The 20,913-nt window shown below is 41.8% G+C and overlaps 1 protein-coding gene across 48 annotated transcripts in view; it reads left to right on the top strand.

Moving 5' to 3' along the window:
• Zfp426 (zinc finger protein 426) overlaps positions 1-11,668 on the top strand; it is a 32,065-nt gene extending 20,397 nt beyond the window's left edge. For 25 of the 48 annotated variants that reach the window (XM_087563829.1, XM_087563824.1, XM_087563813.1 and 22 more), the window contains 3 exon segments: positions 7,237-7,317; positions 8,659-8,741; positions 9,357-11,668. In XM_087563829.1, coding sequence (XP_087419955.1) covers positions 7,237-7,317; positions 8,659-8,741; positions 9,357-10,613 — 1,421 coding nt within the window. In that variant the 3' untranslated portion in view covers positions 10,614-11,668. 48 annotated transcript variants of the gene reach the window in all.
• Positions 11,669-20,913: the final 9,245 nt, after the last annotated feature.

Below are 20,913 nucleotides of genomic sequence, written 5' to 3'. Positions count from 1 at the left end.
CATGGTGGCACATGCCTTTCGTCCAGCACTAAGGAGGCAGAGGCAGGCACATCTCTGAGTTTGAAGCCAGCCTGGTCTATAGAGTAAGTTCCAGGACAGCAAGGGCTGCATAGAGAAACCCTGTCTCAAAAACTGCCTCCTACTTCCCAAAAGAAAGAATATATTTTCCTTCTCCATATTTAATAGGCTAAATTGGAAACAGTGTAAAATTGTTTATCATTTCTGTGTCAAAAAATTCTCTGGAGTTTGAGAGATGACTCAGTGGTTAAGAGACCGACCAAGCCAGCTCAGTCAATCAACAGGGTCTCAAGGGAGGGAGTGAGGATCGAAAAGAGAAAGACAATTAGACAACACTATAACATGTCTCTTGGCAGTGCTGAGGCTGAAGAGGGTTTACTTTTTCCCAGGCAGTTTTTATATCATTCTAGGTACTTGCAAAAAATAGGGTTAGTTCTTAGATTAAAGAGAAAGAGATCGAACAAGGCAATAAACTAAGCTCCCTGGTCAGTGTTCAGGGCCTTGTCAGGATGACTAAGATAAAAGGAATGTCACACATTCCTAGCCTGAAATTTATCTTGAGCTTTGTATTAGCCCAACTGCGAACATAACATTCTTATCTGAGCCTACTTCCTTGAGCCCATTGACTACTCAAATTTCTATAAGTGGCACCAAGAGCTCTCCACATCTCTCCCTTTTTTATTTCATAAGCAAGACTGCTTATGTCTTAGGTTGTTCTGACAAAAACGTCTTCCTTTCTTGTCTTGGAATATGCATTTTCAAAAGTAATGCTATTCTGTTTTAGGTTGGTAAGGCACTGTGCAGAAACTTACCCAACCTTGGCTTGCCAGCCTGTTAAATTAATAACTCTGTCTGGGGTTCCATTTTTAGTTTCAAGCCTTGTATTTTGGCTGCCAACATGTTGATGTTGTTTAAGGCAGGGTTTATCACAATGGGCAGGAATAAAAACATTCCCAAGGACAAGAAGGGCTAGCATGGTCAAGCTGTATATGCTGTTCTTGAAGATTGATCAAGATGGAAAAACTGACTTCAGGCCACAAATAATTTTATCAGCAGTATCTGCAGCATCAAAACTCAGCAGGTCAGCATTCTTTAAATCCATAATCTCGATATGCAAAGTTAAAACATCCAGAGAGGTGTTAGAGTTATGCCAAATACCCTGCAAATGTCTGAACTTTTCCCCCAATTATAGGGACTATCACTGTAAATTTTAGAAGTGACACAAACCCATTGGTATTTAGCATGACACTCAAGATGGCCTCCTCTCCAATAATTTGAATTGTATCATAAAGAGCATCAATCTGTTGTTCCAAACGCCTGTCTAAATCCTCCTGAATACTCAGAGCTTTAATAATGTTTTTTGCTAACTGACTAACAAAAGTATGTTTTGACTTCCTGTGTCAAAGCAATTGCAGAAAGCAGTGGTGCCAGTGTTAATGCAGTTAGAGCTGCTGTACCAGCAATGATCAAGCCCACTATCCTCTTGCTTCTCTTTAAAGCCTGACTCACTTCTTTCAGTATCTGCAAACTTTTTTCAGAATATCAAGGTTCTGTAATACTCACAGGCAATAAAACAAAGGCTGATTGATAGACCATCAAAACAGACATGCCAGATTTCAGTACATTAACACAATTAGAAAGTGTACAATCAACATAACTTACATTAAATATTGTAGAAGAAACAAAAGTAATTTTAACATGGCCAATTAATCAAAGATTAGGAGCCGTAACACATGCACTAACAATTGTTGGAGACCCAGATCCTGTTCTAATTTTATCCACTGCAAATGTGACTTCATACACGGCAGTTGTCAACTTTCAAATATGTCTCTGAAAATGCCAGAACCAGCCTTCCAAATGAAGACTGTCATTTCCTTTTGTCCAGTATTGGATTGATTTTCAGACAAGTCCATGATTGAGTCAGAATAACGTGTCACATTAAAGGAAAGAGAAGAGAAATGATAACTTCTCTTATTTAACGTTTTGAAGTCACTTTCCACAGTTTCCAGTTCAGGTCTAAAAATTTGAGGCAAGGCAGCTTGTACAGACTGGGATATAGGCAAGCAAAGTGGGTCAGGAACATATGTCCAGTACAGCTTCCCTGCCACCACTGTCAGGGCACTCAGCAAGCTCACAGTCAGCATCATTCTTTGTCCCAGCATCAGCATGTCTCCCCAGTCACCAGCAGCTACCACGCTCCTTCAGCATCCTGTGGGAAAAAGCACAAACATGCCCTCTTCCCCTATTAAATACCTGATCAGGGTCATGCCATGCCAGTAAGTGGATTCTTCCATTTCACCTAGGCATAAGTATGCCTAGTTGTAGGGTGCCATAAACACTCAGCAGAGAGTTCCTTCATCCAAATTTTATAATGAAAAATAAAAGAACATGATTTAAATAAATTTGTGGTATATGGGGATATAACTCCCCCTTTTTATTTTATGAAGATACTGTTTTAAAGTTCTACAATAGCTTGTCCTTGAGGAGTATAAGGAATCCCAGTAGTATGGCCAATAGTGAATTCTTGACAAAACATCTCAAAGGCTTGACTGCAGTAGTCCTTTCTATTATCTGCCTTAATCTGATTTGGAACACCCAGGACAGAGAAACATAAGCAATGAACAATTTCATTTCCAGCTGCTTCTCCTGTTAAAGCAGTTGCAACAAGAAAGCCTGAGAAGGTGTCAATGGTCACATGTATATATTTTAATTTTCCCAGATCAGAAATGATTAACATCCATTTACCATAATCGAATAGGTGTGAGTCCTCGAGGATTAACACCATTATGTGGTACAGGAAGAAACTGAGGACATTCAGGACAAGTCTTTACAGTTGTGATGATGTGAAGAATGAGACTGCATGGCTAATTGTTCCTGTGTGAGACCTACAGTCTGCCTGGCATACAGATCTGCTGTGGCCTTGCCCTCACTAAGTGGTCCAGGCAACCCAGTATGAGCTCTTAAATGGCCTATAAAGTTAGGCACAGTATGTTCTCTTGAATTAAGTTATATTTGCGTAAATAATTGTAAAATTTGAGAATTAGCAGTAATCTAAAAAGAACAGTTTCAAGCAATTGTAAACCAAGAGCATTATATTGGCTGTGAGTATACAAATTAAAAGCTTGGTTTTTCAACATTTCAAAAGCAGTGGCTACAGCACCTAACTCGATTATCTGTGCTGGAGCAGGGAAAGTCAAGAGAATAAACATGTGATCCAGTTACATATGCTGCCTCCCATTAGATGAGCCATCGTAAATACAGTAAGTGCATTCTCTATTGGTCGTATGTGCAAATTTACAGTAAATACAAAAGCACACATAGAGGCAAGTTGTAACAACTTGTCTTTTGGATAATGATTTTGTCTAATTATTGCCTGAAAAGTTTGCACATGCAAAAGGCCAAATATCAGTATTCTGCAATAACCAATTTATTTGCTGTTTGCAATAAGGAATATTTCATCAAGTTCTTTCCCAAAATACTTTTGTGATTCTAACCTACAATTCTGTATTAACACAGCAACAGCTTCAGAACAGTGTTAAAACTTCCTTTGGAGATAAGGAAAGATGAGTTCACATTAATGGTCCCTTTTGTCAAAGGCCTGCTGTGGGTGCAAACAGCCAACAAGTGATCGTAGTCTATATAATGCGTCTGTTGTTGACCAATAGCTTCCTCTACTTTCTGCAAAGCTATTTTCCCTCATCAGTTAATCATAGAGGGGAATGAGGATTTGTATTCCCCTTGAGAATATCAAACAGAGGCTTAAGTCCTCCTGTGGTGATCATAAAGTGAGGTCTTAGCCAATTAACATCTAACAGATTTTGAAAATCATTTAAAGTAAGCGAGCTGTCTTTTCTTATTTGACTCTTCTGTGCCACATTGTTTAGCATATAACTGATGTCCCAAATATTGAAAAGGATATTGCCTTTCAATCTTTTTTGGAGCAACAACTACTCCCCCAAAATTTAAAGCTCGTTGTATAAGAGCAAAAGCTTGTAGTAAAACTTCCTCAGAGGATCAGCTAATAAAATACCACCCATATAATGAATAACATACACTGAAGGATTCAGGTCCTAACTTCTTATATTGAAGCAACAACAGAAGTTTTATATAAGGAAGGACTACTAGCCATTCCCTGTGGCATAAGTTTCCAATGTATTCTTTGAAATTACAAGCAGACATGCTAATTGCAAACCTTTACAATCATGAAGATGCAAAGGAATAGTATAAAAACAATCTTTTAAATCTATAATAATCTTATACATATTTTTTGGAGAGTAGGCAAGCCAGGTTGTAATGCTCCCATAGGTTCTGTAGTTTCATTAACCTTTCATAAATCTTGTGTTAATCTCCATTTGCCTGATTTCTTCTTAATTACAAATATGGGTGAGTTAAAATCTTGAGCTTATGATTGAATTGTGAACTGCAGCCAGTGGAACATTGGCAGTTTAACTATAATTTTTAAGTTTCTTTTGCACTATTAGAGCATAACAATTTTGGAAAGCAAAACCAATTTTTAGCAGTGCCAACAACCCATTCTCTCTAAAATCAACACCAAGTTCATTACTTTCTTGTTACAAACTTTGGCTGTCAGTTCTTATGTATGAGTGCATGATGGTGCAGTTTTTAATTTCTCATTATTTTAAAACTTATCTTTTATAATTCTGGTTTCTAGGACAAGAATTACATAAAATATTATCCCAGTTTTGGGGTACCTATAGAGACCTGTTTCCCTGGGTTGGCTCATGCCACATGTTGTTGTTTAAAATGACTCCAACCAGTTTTAAGCTAACTTTCTGTTACCAGTGTTAGAAATTTTTAATCATACCCAATAACTTGTAAGTCAGTAATCTATAACCAAGACATGCAGAGCATATTTATACTTTTAAGACCAGTCAGAAACAAGCATGGAGTGGTCACACACTGTTGTAAAATTATAATAAATATGAGGTTGTCTTTTATCCCCCACTAGGTCCAGCACCACAGTAGATATCTTAATCTCAGTCAGCAAAGCCTCTCACTCGTTCTGCCCCATCTCATATCACACTGCTGATGACTTCCTTCTGAGCCTGGCAGCCATCTCTCTACCCACCTAGTTCCCAAGGCAGGCTGTCATCATGTCAGAAGCACACATCCCAACTCTGTGGAGCTTAGCGTCCCAGACGCCACACACTCTCTTAAACTTAATTCACCACATGAAAGAACACACAACACAATAATCTCTGATCCAATTGATAAAATATGAATGCCCACCTAAAAATACAAAGCCCTATCCATCCCTTAAGAACATTCACAACAACCTGTAAAGGTACAGGGTGGAATCTTAACATCAGCCTCCATGTTCTCTCTGTAACTTCTCTCCCGTTTCCTCCAGTCTCCTCCTCTTCCCTTAAACTTTTCTCCTACCTACTCTTCCTTCTCTTCCAATGACAGGCCTTGTTCTATCCAACACCAGCCCATGATACCTATGACAATCCTACATTTTACCCTTTTTGTCTAATTAAAAAAAACTTTCCTCTGAAATATAAGCTGAGCACAACTATCATCATTTTGTAATTAAAAGCATAAAATATATCTACCACCCAGTCCAACTCTCTATCAGTTAAACAGAACATTTAGTTGTTCATTCCAGCTTAAGAAAGGCATCACATCTATATTATATCTTGGCTAGCTTGTATACTGTCTGATAACCATCCAATAAAGTATGTATATTCAGAGTTAAACAGCCTGATAGGCTATGAGACTCTAGTCAGTCTTCAACCCCGTCAGAAATCTGGGAACGACCAAATATCTATACACATAGGAAGCCTAACATGGCTTCTAGAACTGAGAGGTTGTAGTGACAAATCTCTACTAGCACAGTCCTCTGTAGGCAACATGTGAGCTCAAGTCATCAGTCTTCTGGCCCAAAATCAACTGACAGACTGTTGAAATGCAGAAATCTTGAAGGGCTGATAATTCTGGCTTTCACAATTGTCAGTCTATTCTGCATAAGGGGTCCCCCTTGGACAGTATCAGTCTGCAGATGAAACAGGCCGTTCTGCCCAGTGTCTGCCTAGCCACAAAGTATTGCCTCACCGGGAGGTAGAGATGCTCTATCTACCTACCTTCACCTGTGTGACAGTCCTACAACACACATCTTATGTGTTTAGACTAGACTGCTTTTTTTCTTCTTTTAAACAAGTTAAAACTAAATCAAGGGTGGACAGCCAGCAGATAAAGTTTTAACCATTGTTTCTGTTGAACATGAAACACAGAGCAACAACCAAGCAGAGAAGTGAAAACACAGACATGAAGTGAGACTTGGATAGATTGGCACGCCAAGGACAAGCAGTAGACAGAGAGGGAAGAGAACTAAGTGTGCCACCAAAGGGACCCAGATATCCCATCTAAGGGACCCAGAACCAGAGCTAGGCATTTCTCCAGTAGGAGTCAGAGAGGTGGCACAGCATCTCCCGACCTCCTCCTGTCCCTAGGAGAGCTCTGAGACAGCTTATGTTCAGCTTCCTTTTGGGGGCAGGTGGGAAGCAGCTGGTGACTGCCTGAGCATGAGGCCCTGAGTGAGATCCCCATCTCTCAGGTATTCATCTCTACACGCACACCCACATACTGAGCACATATACCCACATACAAAAGAATAAGTAAATTAGAAAGTTTAATTATCCTGACGTCTGTGATGAATAATGCTTCATATGAACCGATTGTAGTTTATTTCCCCAGAGGAACAAAGATCTCTGTGTTGCAATTCTCTTGGTTCCTGTTTGAATAAAGTAAAGTCCTGGGTTAAGATATGGCTCAATGATTGAGCACCTGCCTTCATAAGCAGGGCCCTGGGTGCAATCCCCAGTCTTGCATAAAGAAAACTCTAGTTCTTTATAATGTATATATGATTAAATTAATTGGGGTCGTAGAGTCCAGAACAAACTAAACTTATGAGGCAGGACCGATACTTGCATTATTTGTCCTTTGAAGATAATTTCTCAGTTATTATCACAGCTCTAGTCTTGGCCAGGTTTGGTGACAACTTCTGGAATTCAAGCACTTGGGAGGCTGAAGGAGGAAGATTTCTGTGAACTTGAAGCCAGCCCTAGCTAGATAGTTTCACTTGTCTCAAAAAGCTGGAGGGAGAATAAAAAGCAAAATTCTAATTCCTACACCCTGGGAAGTTGTGTCATTTTTCTGTATGGGTCTTTTCACTAACACCCCTTACCTTGTACACAGGATATCAGCTCATCAAACCCAGTGTGATCTCTTGGTTGGAACAAGAAGAGTTTAGTACAGGGCAGAAGATAGTTTTTCCAGGTCAGTATTCATGGAAACTCTATTTAATGAGAGTTTAGTCTGTTTGTAACTGAAATAAACTAAAAAAAAAAGCCCTTGTGTTAGACTGGAGAGATGGCTCAGTAGGTAAAGGTACTTGTGGCCAAGCCTGACAGCCTAAGTTCAGTCCCTATAACCCATGTGGTGGAAGGAGAGAACCAACTCCCAAAGTCTGGCACACTCTGTATGTGAGCTGTGATGCAAGTGTGTGCACACACACTCAGTAAGTGAATGGGTGGATGAATGGAAGGGCCTTATATTTCTGTGTTTGATGTGTGTATACTATGATGTGTGTATGATGTGTGTATTGCTGTGTGTTTGATGTGTTTTTGATGTGTGTATGATGTGTGTATGATATGTTTTTGATGAGTGTTTGATGAGTGTTTAATGTGTGTTTGATGAGTGTTTAATGTGTGTTTGATGAGTGTATGATGTGTGTGTGGTATATGTTTGATGGGTATGTGATGTGTGTTTGATGTGTGTATGATGTGTGTTTGATGTGTGTATGATGTGTTTTTGATGTGTGTATGATGTGTATGTGATGTGTGTTTGATGTGTGTATGATGTGTTTTTGATGTGTGTATGTGGGGGCATGCATGTGCTGCTGTAGTGCGTGTGTTGGGGTCAGCTCTCACCATCTACTTTGTCTGGCAGTGTGCTTGTTTGCTATTGCATGTGCCAGGCCCCAAAACTTGAGAGGATTTCTCTGTCTCAGTATCCCATCTTGTCATAGCTGTACTGGAATTACAGACACAGGCTGTCATGCCCAGCCTTAGGTGAGTTCTGGGGATCTGAACTCAGGTCCTCACACTTGCACAATATCATTTTACCTGTGGAATCATCCCAGCTCCTATAATGAAGCTCCTCAAAATAAAATTTGTCTCAGAACTCTGAGCAGAAAAAGAAAATCTTCAGCTTCCAGTACTCTTTTAGTTTATTTCTAATCAAAACTTTCTTTAAGTTTATTGCTTTGAGAAATGCTCTTTTTTTCCTTGGAAATTTTCTACAGTGTTTCCCTGGTAATTTCTATTCACCATCAGTTTTGACTTTTATAGAATAAACTTTTAATATGACCAGTGTCCTTATCCTGAAATTCCTGAAATCTGTCTAATCAGGAACCTGGCGTAGGATGGTTATGGAGTCAGTGCAGTGTGGGCCATGCAGTGAGTTCAAGGTGAGGCTGCTTAGTCTCAAAAACAGGACAGAAAAAAAAAATACTCATCTCTTCTCAAATTCAAAATAAAGGAAATGAGCCCTATTTTTAGCTCCAGTTAAAAAATAACTCCATTTCTTTTTCTGTTTGTTTTTCTGTTTTCACTTCAGAATGGAAAATACAGCTCGAGACCCAGTGTTCAGCATCCCAGCAGGAGCTTTTGAGGGGTAACATATCCAACGGGATGCAAACGGTAAGAATAAAAGATGTCTCTTATTCTCGAGGGATTAAAGGTTAAAGATGTGTCTTTTGTAGAGTACTTACTTGGCATGGTCGAAGCCTTCTGGGAGAGAAAACTAGGGATGTCTTTAAAGGAGATATCGAGAGTAGCAGATAACACACAAGACCAAATGTTTCTGATGAAAACATTGTGCCCCCAATGTGTAATGTAGCTCACTGCTGCAGAACGCACACAATGTGTAATGTAGCTCACCGCTGCAGAACGCACACAATGTGTAATGTAGCTCACCGCTGCAGAACGCACACAATGTGTAATGTAGCTCACCGCTGCAGAACGCACACAATGTGTAATGTAGCTCACCGCTGCAGAACGCACACAATGTGTAATGTAGCTCACCGCTGCAGAACGCACACATCACATCTTTTTCTTGGAGTGGCACAGGAATCTTTTAAGGATTAGAGCAGGTGACTGAGTGATCTGGAGTAAGCATTTAGTCACACCACTGGAGCGTAATTAGCAGAGTATGAACTGCATGTATATAATAAAAATTACAGCGTTTTGTTATGGGACGGTTAAAACCTTACCAGTTGGCTGCAGTAAAATGGTGTTTATCCCTCTTATCAGCAGACAGGAAGTGACACAGGAAGGGGCCTCTGTGACGGGACACAATATGGAGACTTCTTCAGTGAACTCTCGCCCCTTAGGACGGTTATGAAAACTCGACCTGCACAGGATAATTATGATAGTAGTCAATGCAGGAAAGACTTTCTAATGCTTCAGAGGAAAAAGTGTGCTGGTGAGAAACTTTCTGAGTTCAATCAGAGTGAAGAAACCGGTGCGATCCCAGGTAAAGCTTATCAGAAAATGGCCACACAAGAGAAATGTTTTGAATGCAGTGACTGTGGGAAGTCCTTTATGAATCAGTCACATCTTCAGACACATCAGAGAACTCACAGTGGAGACAAACTTTATGAATTGAATGAGTGTGGGAGAAGTTTTATAAACTCAAGACTTGCTGTGCTTATAGAAACTCTCAATGCAAAGAAACCTCACAGATGTAAGGAGTGTGGGAAAGGCTACCGATACCCTGCGTATCTAAACATTCACATGCGAACCCACACTGGGGAGAAACCCTATGAGTGTAAGGAGTGCGGGAAGGCCTTCAATTATTCCAATTCATTTCAGATCCATGGGAGAACTCACACAGGGGAGAAGCCCTATGTCTGTAATCAGTGTGGGAAAGCCTTCACTCAGCACTCAGGTCTGAGTATACATGTGAGATCGCACAATGGAGACAAGCCCTACGCATGCAAGGAGTGTGGGAAAGCCTTCCTCACATCCTCTCGCCTTATCCAGCATATACGAACTCACACGGGAGAAAAACCTTTTGTATGTGTCAAATGTGGGAAAGCCTTTGCTATTTCTTCAAACCTTAATGGGCATCTGAAAATGCACGCCGAAGAGAAGACCTGTGAGTGCAAGATCTGTGGGAAAGCATTTGGATATCTTTCATGTCTTAATAATCACATGAGAACTCATAATGCCAAAAAATCCTACACATGCAAGGAGTGTGGAAAGGCCTTTAACTATTCCACCCACCTTAAAATTCACATGCGAATCCACACTGGAGAAAAACCCTATGAGTGTAAACAGTGTGGAAAAGCCTTCAGTCATTCCACTTCATTTCAGATCCATGAAAGAACCCACACTGGAGAGAAGCCCTATGAATGCAAGGAGTGTGGCAAAGCCTTCATCTGCCCCAGTTCCTTCAGGATTCATGAAATAAGTCACACCCACACGGAAGAGAAACCCTATAAGTGTCAGCAGTGTGGAAAAGCCTACAGTCACCCTCGTTCACTTCGCAGACATGAAAGAATTCACTAGAGAGAAACCTAGTTGATGGAAGCAAGACAAGAAAGTCCTCAGTTGCGGCCATTTGCTTTGCAGACATGATGGTACTCACACTGGGGAGAAACTGTTGAAGTTAGATCATAGCTTAGAGCAGTGCTGTATGGCTGTACTGAGCAACAAATACTCCATGTCAAAAAATTAAAGCGGCTCAGTGGGTAAAAGCACTTGAATGTGTGGCAACTTGAATTTGACCCACATCCATGTAAAACAGACAGATGTAGTGGCATGCGTCTGTATTCTCAGCATTTCTACAAGAGAGGAGGCAGAGGCAGCAGAATCACCTGGAAGCTTGCGGGCCAGCTAGTCTAGTCTGTGCAGCATGGCAGAGAGGAAGACTCTGCCTCAACAAGGTAGAAGACCTAATGCCTCAACGTTGCCCTCTGGTTTCCATGTGTGTGCCCACTCTCCCACAGATACCACAGTAATAGAAAAATGTTTAAAGAATTGAAAGGAGGGCTGTTGAGATGACTCAGCAGACAGAAGCATTCTCCATTCAATCCTCACTATCCGTTTTCCATCCCTGGATCCCACAGCGTAAGGAGAGAATTGGCTCCTAAAAGCTGCCCTCTGACCTCCACATGAATGCTGTGGCATGCACCCCCCTAATAATATTACATTTTAAAAATTCAAATGAGGGACTGTAGGGATGACTCAGTTACGAGCACCTGCTGCTCTTGCAGAAGACCAGGCTTCAGTTTCCAGCACTCACATGGCGGCTTTCAGCCATCCATAACTAGGTGACGGGAATTTGACCTCTTCTGACCTCAGTGATCACTCAGCATACACATGTGCAGGCAAAATATGTATAAAGCAAAAATAATAAAATGAAGTTGCAATGAATCCATTAAAACTGGCTAATGTCCCCAAGAGGTTAAGATGAAGCAGGAGGAACACAGAGATGACCACGGACCATCAGACATCCTTCTGCAATTACAGACGCTAGCCACCACAAGTGTCTGTACTAAGGCCCCAGAGGAAGCTCCCTGAGGCCTCCAGATTCTAAGAAATAAATAGCCATGTTTGCACTACCTGGTCTGTTACTTTGTTGCATTAGCTCTAACAAATTGTGTGTGACTTCATATAACACACACACACACACACCTTTAGATTACCCTGAAGTTCTAGTTAGAACAGATCTGAGTGCAGTGACCCCTGTTTTATAATCCTACAATTTGAGAGGTGGAAGCAGGATTTTAAGTTAACGACTTGAGTTCTAACAAGATCTTGCCTTGCCTGCCTGCCTCCTTTCCTCCCTTCCTCCCTCCTTCCCTCCCTTTCTCCCTCCCCACTCTCTCTTTCTCTCTCTTTTCTTTTCAATATCCCATCTTAAAAATATCAAGGGGAGGGGCTAAAATGATGGCTTAACAGTTACGAGCACTTGCTGCTCTTGCAGAAGACCGTATTTGGTTCCCAGGGCCCACATGGCGGCCCACAGTCATGTCTGTAATTCCAGTGCATGTCACCTGATGTCCTTTCTGACTTCTGAGTCCACCATACATTCAAGGGTGCACAGACACACAGGTCGGTAAAACACTGAAAATGATGAATAAGTCTTAAAAATACAAGTAGCATGAAAATGGTGGCACACTGATACAATCTCAACACTTCGGGTATCGAGGCCAGAATGATCAGTGATCCAAGGCCAGTATTGGCTGCATATTGAATTTGAGGTCATGCTAGGTGCCATGAAACCCCATCTCAAAATAGAAATAAAACTGGGTTTGGTGGTGCATCTTGTCATTCCATCACCCAGGAGGTGGACGTAGGAGGACATAGAGTTCAAGGTCACCCTTGACGTGGTAAGATTGAGGCAGGCTCACTGAGGTGCCTGCGGGGATTTGAATGAGAAAGGCTCATGTTTGAATGCTTGGTCCCCAGTTAGTGGAACTGTTTGGGAAGGATTTGGAGGTGTGTTTGATGTTTCAAAAGCACATGTCAGACCCACTATCTCTTTCCCTCCTTGATGCCTCCAGATCAGGATGTAAAGCTCTTAGTTACTGCCCCAGCATTAAGTCTGCCTGCTCCCCACCATAAGGATCATAGGCTGGCCCTCTAAACCTAAGCAAGCCTCCAGCAAATGCCTCTTTAAAACAATAAGAATTGCCTTGCTCATGGTGTCTGTTCACAGCAATAGGACAGTAACTAAGACACTGTCTCAAAAACAAAAGGAAATGCCTGGCAGGGGAGAGCTATCATGAAGGTGGTTTTCCCATGGTATGCCTTATTCGTTGACCATCAAATGTTCTGACCTCCGAGTTTCCCCAAATATAACACATTTGACTGTGTTGTTTGTGATAATTGGGAACTGCATAACTGCTAAGCTACCTCTGTAGTCCACAAAAAGTTTTCTAACATGTCTTAATAGATGTATATTATGTTATACATACATATGTAATATGTATACTATATTTTGTTGTTATTTGATTTACTGAGGTTTTGTTTCTAATATTTCTCTTTTCTTCAAAATCTCAAATTTCTTGCGGACTTTTTGTTTTTCAAGACAGCTTCTCTATGTAGCCCTGGCTGCCTTGGAACTCTATAAATCTATCTGGCTTTGCCTCCCAAGTGTTGGGATTAAAGGTGTGCACTGCTACCCTCAGCTTCCTTGCTGAATTTTTCCTCTGCATTATTAATGTTCTTGTTCAGTTCCTGAACTGACTTCCTTATTAATTCATCAGCTATTTTTAATCCTCTTTGAGGCTCCTGATCATTTTAAAATCTGGATTTTTCAGGACCAGTAAGATAGCTCAGCAAGTGTTGATAAGCCTGGGGACCTGAGTTCACCCTCCAGAATTCACATGGTGGAAGGTGGATTCCACACAGTCCTCTAGCCTCCATGAATACATATGCACACACACAGAGACACATGAGAAAAAGAAGTCTAGATTTTTAAAGTTATTTGTTCAGCATTCTCAATCATTCTATTATTTTTGGAGTCAGTAATTGAAGAATGTGGTCTTTGGGAGGAGTCTTCTTGCCTGTTTTTGTTTTGTGGTTTTTTTGTTTCTTTTTGTTGTTTGTTTTGAGATAAGGTTTCCCAGTGTGGCACTGTCCATCTGTGCAGGAACTCACTATAGATCTGCTCGTGTTTCTAAGTTGTGATTTACATATGTGGTTGGATGGGTATTTAGTTTTATTTGAAGGTCTTAGCAAGCAGTCTTCTTTTTAGAGGTCACCCCTGGTGCTATTCAGAGAGGAGAAAACCAACTATTATAACAACAGTAGAACCAAAGAAACCTGATACAGAAAGCCGGTTAGAATCAATTGACATTACCTTTACCACCAATGATCACACAAAAGAAAATAGTGGTAAAATACTGTAATCCACTGAATTAAAATTAAGGTAAAAGTGGGCCAAGTATGATGTCACATGCGTTTAACATCAATACTTGTGAGGAAGAGTCAGGCAGATCTATGTAGCGAATTCCATCTTGCTGGCTTTGTATACCAACTTTTAAAAGTTAAAAAGTTTGAGGCCAGCCTAAAATACACACATCCCCTCATATAAAGCTTCTGAATTCAAGAGTAGCAGTCCCACTCAAATATATAAAAGGTGTTGGGTTTCACCAAGGATACAAATGAACAGCAAGTACAATAAAAGATGGTCAAGTTACTAAACAGGAAACATCGATCCAAATCCTAGCAAAGGGCTGCACTGTTTTGTATGTATTTAGCATGTGCAAGGGGTAGATTCCCTGCAAAGTAAAGATGAAGTATCATTTTACCTCACTGATGATCTGATGATAGCTGTTATCCACAGCAAATAGGAAAGCTACATAAAAATAATAGACAGACAGACAGGTAAATAGATAAGAAGGGCTGGCAAGATGGCTCAATGGGTAAAGACACTGGCTGTCGTGGATGATAACCTGAGTGTGATCCCTGGAGCTCACATGTCAGGGAACAACCAACTCCAGCAGAATTTCTCTGACTGTCACATGTGTGGGCCCACCCCCATGCAATACAAAGTGAAACTAAGAAATAGAATAGTGAAAAAGTAAGGAAATTTTGTTACTGGTAGTAAAATGGTGTAGCAGGTTTGGAAGCTTCATGATAGTTTCCCTGTCACTAAACTTCATGATTCCGTGATACCTTCTTTCCTATAAACCCAAAATACTGAGGGCTGGAAGTCACAGATATATTTGTACCTCGATGTTGATAGGATGATTTTTGACAGTAGTGATTGCTTCAAAGCTCAAGCAAACATCTTTTCATCATGCTTTTTATATTTCCTGGGACTGTGCCCCAGATCTGCTAGCCATGGATAGCACAACCCTGTGGCTGTGAAGCCTGTGGCTGTGAAGAGCATTACTTAATGCTTTCAGATCTGACCCAGAAACTCCTGGATAAATTGCCAAGTAGCATCTTTTAGACTGTCATGCAAGCCACCTCCCTGGTCGCTTTCTCTGCTGGGAGCTCCGTTCTACCCACTTAGGCACCACGGTTACCAAGATGGAGGGAGCCTGCTTAGTCTAAGGTTGCAAAAGATTTGCCCACTTGTTCAACTTTAGATGCTGCCCAAATTATGCCTGGATGCTACTGCCACCTTGCGGTCACATATTTTCTTCCTTAACCTGACAATCACTTGGACACACTGCATGCCATAGTTTTATTATTTTTTTTACATTAAGATTTCTGATCAATTTGTAGTTTATTGTTGAATATGATGCGATGTATAAATTTTTAATTTTACATGTATTTGTTGGGGGCTTGCACACAATAAAGCTCTTGTATGGAGGTCAGAAGATAACATAGGGAAGGGGGATTGACTCTCTCCTTTTAAACCACGTAGGTTCCAGGAATCAAAATCAGGTTCTCAGGCTTGGAAGACAGCCCCGAGGTATAGATTTTACATGAGTTCAGCATTTCCTGGCTGTCTTGTCATTTCCCGTTTTAATTAATGCGTGCGTGTGTGTGTGTGTGTGTGTGTGTGTGTGTGTGTGTGTGTCTCGCATGCACACGCAGATGTGTGGGTGGCTACACACAGCGGTGAGCACATTCAAAAGCCAGAGGAGGACTTCGGCTGTCCTGCTCTATCACTCTTCCTTATCCTCTTGAGTCACAGTTCTCTCACTGAATCTGGAGCTTGCTGCTTTTAGACTAAGCCAGCAAACCACACCAATCCTCCTGCTTTCCTTCTACCATTGCTTGGGTACAGGTGCACAGGACCATCCCCAGTTTTTATGTAGATGCCAGGGATGCAAACTCAGGTCTCAGGTTTATGCATGGTATCTCATATCCACCGAATATCCCCTAGCCCATCTCTTAGTATTCTTAGTGGTATTCCATTTTCTCTCTATACATTTTTGGGAATACCTGGTCTTATCAGTACTTTTGCAATGCACAGATGGTCTCAGGCCGTATGGTGAGAATACAGTATAACATAAAAATAGACAAAGAACAAGTCATCAAGCTGCACTGTATGCTGGTTAATGCTTGTCAGTGTGACGTAAACTATGTAACTTCTATGAAAAGGAAGTCTTAATTGAGGAATTGTCCTCATCAGATTGGCCTGTAGGCCTGTCTTTGGGGACATTTTCTTGACTAATGACTGATATTGGAGAGCCCAGGTCACTGCAGGTGGTGCCGCCTCTGGGCTGGTGATTCTGGATGGGATAAGAAACCGAGCAAGCCAGCATGCAGCATTTCTTTGTGGTCTCTTTCTTCAGTTTCTGACTCCAAGTTCTTTTTCTTTTCTTTTCTTTTCTCTTCTTTTCTTTTCTTTTCTTTTCTTTTCTTTTCTTTTCTTTTCTTTTCTTTCCCTTCCTTTCCCTTCCCTTCCCCTCCCCTTCCTCTCTCTCTCTCTCTCTCTCTCTCTCTCTCTCTCTCTCTCTCTCTTTCTTTCTTTCTTTCTCTCTCTCTCAGTTCCTGCCCTGACTCCCCTCAGGGATGAGCAATGATTAAAATGGGTGGTGTCGGTGCACTCAGGAGGCAGAGACAGCCAGATCTCTGAGTTCAAGGCCAGCCTGGTCTACAGAGAGAATAGCCAGGGCTACATATAGAAACTCTGCTTTGAAAAACAAAACAAAACAAATCAGATATGTAAGGTGAAGAAACTTCCACCCAAGTGGCTTTGGGTCATTGTGTCTACCACAGCAACAGGAAACTAAACTTAAACAGAAATTGATACTAAGATTGTGAGTGTTGCTATGATCAACCTACCCTTGTTGGTTTGGGGGAGGATAGTGGAAAGATTTCGGATCTTTGGGCTTGAAAAAGCATTGATTCTCTGAGCTTACTGAGTTGTTATGCGAGTTTGGGAGATAGGAATGTTGAGAGAGGTGCAGATGGTGGAGGTTGCTTGTGAAATTTCAGAGGAAAGCAAAGATTATGGGGGCTGTTCGTTTTATAGTTTGAATAGAGGATCTGTGATTTCTGGTCAGCTGGGACTGAAGACCCGCACTGATTAACAGGAGACCAGCACCACTGACAATTGTTGACTAGCTGGAGCTCAAAACTCAGCTGTGACTAAGGACACCAGCATCAGTGAGGTGAAATCTGGGACACTGCATCTCAAACTGGCAGCTGAACTTGTTAACATGTAAGAGTTTCCCATGTGGTAATGGTTTGTGGGACTGAAATCTACAGAATGGAAGGGGTCTTGGAGAGTAAGCCAGCCTTACACTGCATGGCAGAGTCAGAGTCCCTGAAGAAAGGCCATTGGTGAAGGTACAGCCTTAGTTGTAGTGGACCCCAACAACTGGAGGGGACAGGACTGTGGCAGGTTGGTAGGCTCAGGCCAGATCTATTCCACAAGTTGTGTGTGCTATGGATGGCAGAGCTGAAAAAGTGGAGCTGCCTAGGCCTTTTGGAGCCCAGAAAAAAATATTTATATATTTGAGACAGGGTTTCTCTGTATAGCCTTGGCTATCCTAGACAACTCACTCTGTAGACCAGGCTGGCCTCAAAGATCCACCAGTCTCTGACTCCCAATTTCTGGGACTAAAGGTGTGTACCATCGCTGCCGGGAGATAGTGATTCTTTTCTTTGTTTCTTTGACAGGCTTCCCCTGCACAGTCCTTGCTGTCCTGGAACTCAGAGATCCACCTCCTTCTGCCTCCTGAGTGTTGGGTGTCTTAAAGATATGCCCACCGCTCCTGGCTTCTTATGTTGAGTATTTGAAAAAGACCAAACTTGTATTTTATTTTATTCTTCTCTCATATGATTGAAAGGAAAAGTATCAGCTCAGGACCCCCCAAGGCCAAGCTCCCAGCACAAAAGCAATTTGTTTGCCTCAGAGGGACAGAGGGCAGGGAATAAGACACAAGGACAGGAGATGGAGAAGGGGAAGGGAACGCGGTGGGGGAGGGATATTTGTCCCAGAGGGGAATGGAACAAAGGAATGCCTCTGGATAGAGAAGAGACAGTCACATTGGAAATTGGCAGTTTATAATGGTACAAGGGTATAAGGTACAAGGGTATAAGGGTATAAGGTATAAGGTGCGTGTTAGCATGAGGTGTTTAATTTTAATTGGATGTGTTAGCTGAGTCAAAGGGGACTTTTGATTGATGGACCTGAATACATTGATTGATAGCTGGACCTTGGTAGTCAGCTACAGGAGGAGAAAGAGGCCAAATAAGCAATCAGATATTGGTAGCTTTAGCAATGTAATCTAATGGTTTTTAGCAAGGCAGATAGAATGGGAGAGAAGGGAAAGACCTGACAGAGCCATGCTGGAATGGGCTTCATTAACCACAGCCTCCCTTCACTCCTCCCAGTCCTCCCCAGCTCCCCTCTCCTCAGACCCACTGCTCCATCAGAAAAGAACAGGCCTCCCAGTGATATCAACCAAACACCGCCTAACAAGATGCACTAAGACTAGGTACAAATTCTTATTATTAAGGATGGACGAGGCATTGGGGTTGGGGATTTAGCTCAGTGGTAGAGCGCTTGCCTAGGAAGCGCAAGGCCCTGGGTTCGGTCCCCAGCTCCGAAAAAAAGAACCAAAAAAAAAAAAAAAAAAAAAAAGGATGGACGAGGCAACCCAGTAGTAGGAGGAAATGGTCCCAAGAGCAGCCAAAAGAGTTAGAGACACCCCTAGTCCCACTGTTAGGAGTCCCACAAATATCCCCAGCTAAACAACCATAGCAGGTATGCAAAGGACCTAGTGCAGACCCACGCAGGTTTCATGACTGCTGCTGACTCCTGTAAAGAATAAAGAGTGTAAAGAGACTTAACTTTTAAAGGTGGGAGCATTTAAGGTTACACTATATTTTATATTATGACACTAACATGAGATCTTGGGGATAAACAAGAAAAGGAAAGGTTATGGTTGAATAGTGTGATGTGTCTGTGTCATGGTTGAATAGTGATGAGTCTGTATCAAGGAGTCATTTGCACTGGTTAGTTTTTTGTAAGCTTAATACAAACTAATCATCTAGGAAGAGAAAAATGTTAATTGAGGGATGCCACCATCAAACTGGTATATGGAGAAGTCTTTGGGGGTATTTTCTTGATTAATGATTGATGTGGGATGCCCAGACTACTGTGGGCGGTGCCACCCAGGGGCAGGTGGCCCTTGTACCGGCCCATTACATTGTTGGTTCCTCTGTAGTATAAGAAAGCAAGCTGAGCCATCTAGGGAGAGCAAGCTCATAAGAAGTGTTTCTCCACAGCACCTACCTGACTCCTGTCTTGGGTTTCTTCTTTGACTTCCCCTAATGATGGACTACAATTGGTATGTTTAAGTGAAAAAAACCTTTCCTCCCAAATTAGCCTTGGTTGGTGTTTATCACATGGATAAAATGTGAACCAGGACACAGAGCAAATACAAAGTAATTGAAATTACAAAGTAATCAAGGACTATAATAATTCATTACAATGCTCACACAGATAAGACAAAGTAAAGGAGCTTAAAGGCCTGTGGAAGACAGAACTCCATGCACACAAGCAGGCTTACCAGTCTGGAAGAATCAAGGGAGAGGCTCTAGGAATACTAATGGATCCAGAAAAACTTTCCTGAAGCTGAGGATGTATCTCATTTTGTAGAGTGCTCTCTTAACATGTACAGAGCCCTGTGCTCCTTTCCTTGTATAAAATGTTCTGTGCTGGCTCACACCTGGAATACCAGCACTCAGGTCACGGAGGCAGGAGGAGCAGGTGTTCAAGGTCTTCCTTGGCTGCATAGAGTTCCAGGCCTAAGAGTGCTTTTCTGCTATCTTGTGGAGTGAGTTCTTATCCCTAGCCTTGACTTTCAGGTCTATCTAGCTGTCCATATATCATGTAGAGCGGGTTCCTGGTTCAACCTCCAGCCCCATTCTGGGCCATGGATGCTGTTTACATGATTGACAGATTGCAACCCAATCCTCATAGGAGAAAAGTAGAATTTTTGTGCCTGACCCAGCTCAACATTGCTAATTCCTCAGGTACCACCTTGGTAGTTTTTCTGTAGTTACATGAAGCCTGGCTCTAAACATAGATTCCCTTTTGACTTTCCCAGTAGTAGGGCAGATTTCCATGGTTTCCACATGTTGCCACCCATATAGGGGAGCGGGTGTCAGAGCTCAGGTTTGACTTACACTGCGGTAGGAACTGAGATCCTGCACACTATGTTTATCTCTGACACTAGCCTACAGGAGCTGGGAAAGCTTATATATAAAGCCCTAAAAATACACGAGGACTGCGTTGGGTGTGGTGGCTCATTCTTTAATTCCAGCACTTAGGAGATAGAGACAGGCAGAGCTCTGTGTGTTCCAAGGCCTCAAGCTCAGCCTGCTCTATGTAGAGAGACTCTGTCTCAACAACAACAACAACAACAACAACACCACAAACATAGGAGGGAGAGGAAGGTGAGTTTCTTTGAGTTTGAGGTCTGCTTCCTTTACATAGTGAACTCCCAGGACAGCCAGAGCTACATAATAAAGAGACCCTGCCTCATAGGGCTCCCCAATTAGAGAGAGAGAGAGAGAGAGAGAGAGAGAGAGAGAGAGAGAGAGAGAGAGAGAGAATGAATTAAAAACTAAGATTTATAAGTATGCAAGCTTAATGATCTGGGTTCGATTCCCGTGACCCACAGAGTGAAAAGAGAGAATTGATGCCTGTAAGTTATCCTCTGACCTCCAAAGCACACCAAAGCACACATGTCCATGAACACACAAAACAGAAATTCAATAAAAGCTAAAAAGTACTTAGCAACTTCTCCTGTGAAATCTCTAGTGAAAGGCCAAACACATTTGCATATTTACTACATGAAATAAACTGCTGGGTGGGCAACCTCCAGACTGTGAATGACACACAGGTTTCAACTGCGACTCACAAATGCTCCAACTTGGG

The sequence above is a fragment of the Rattus norvegicus genome, chromosome 8, assembly GCF_021556685.1.
Source record: "Rattus norvegicus strain SHRSP/BbbUtx chromosome 8, alternate assembly SHRSP_T2T, whole genome shotgun sequence".
Taxonomy (NCBI): Eukaryota; Metazoa; Chordata; class Mammalia; order Rodentia; family Muridae; genus Rattus; species Rattus norvegicus.
This window is presented reverse-complemented; position numbering and strand designations above follow the sequence as displayed.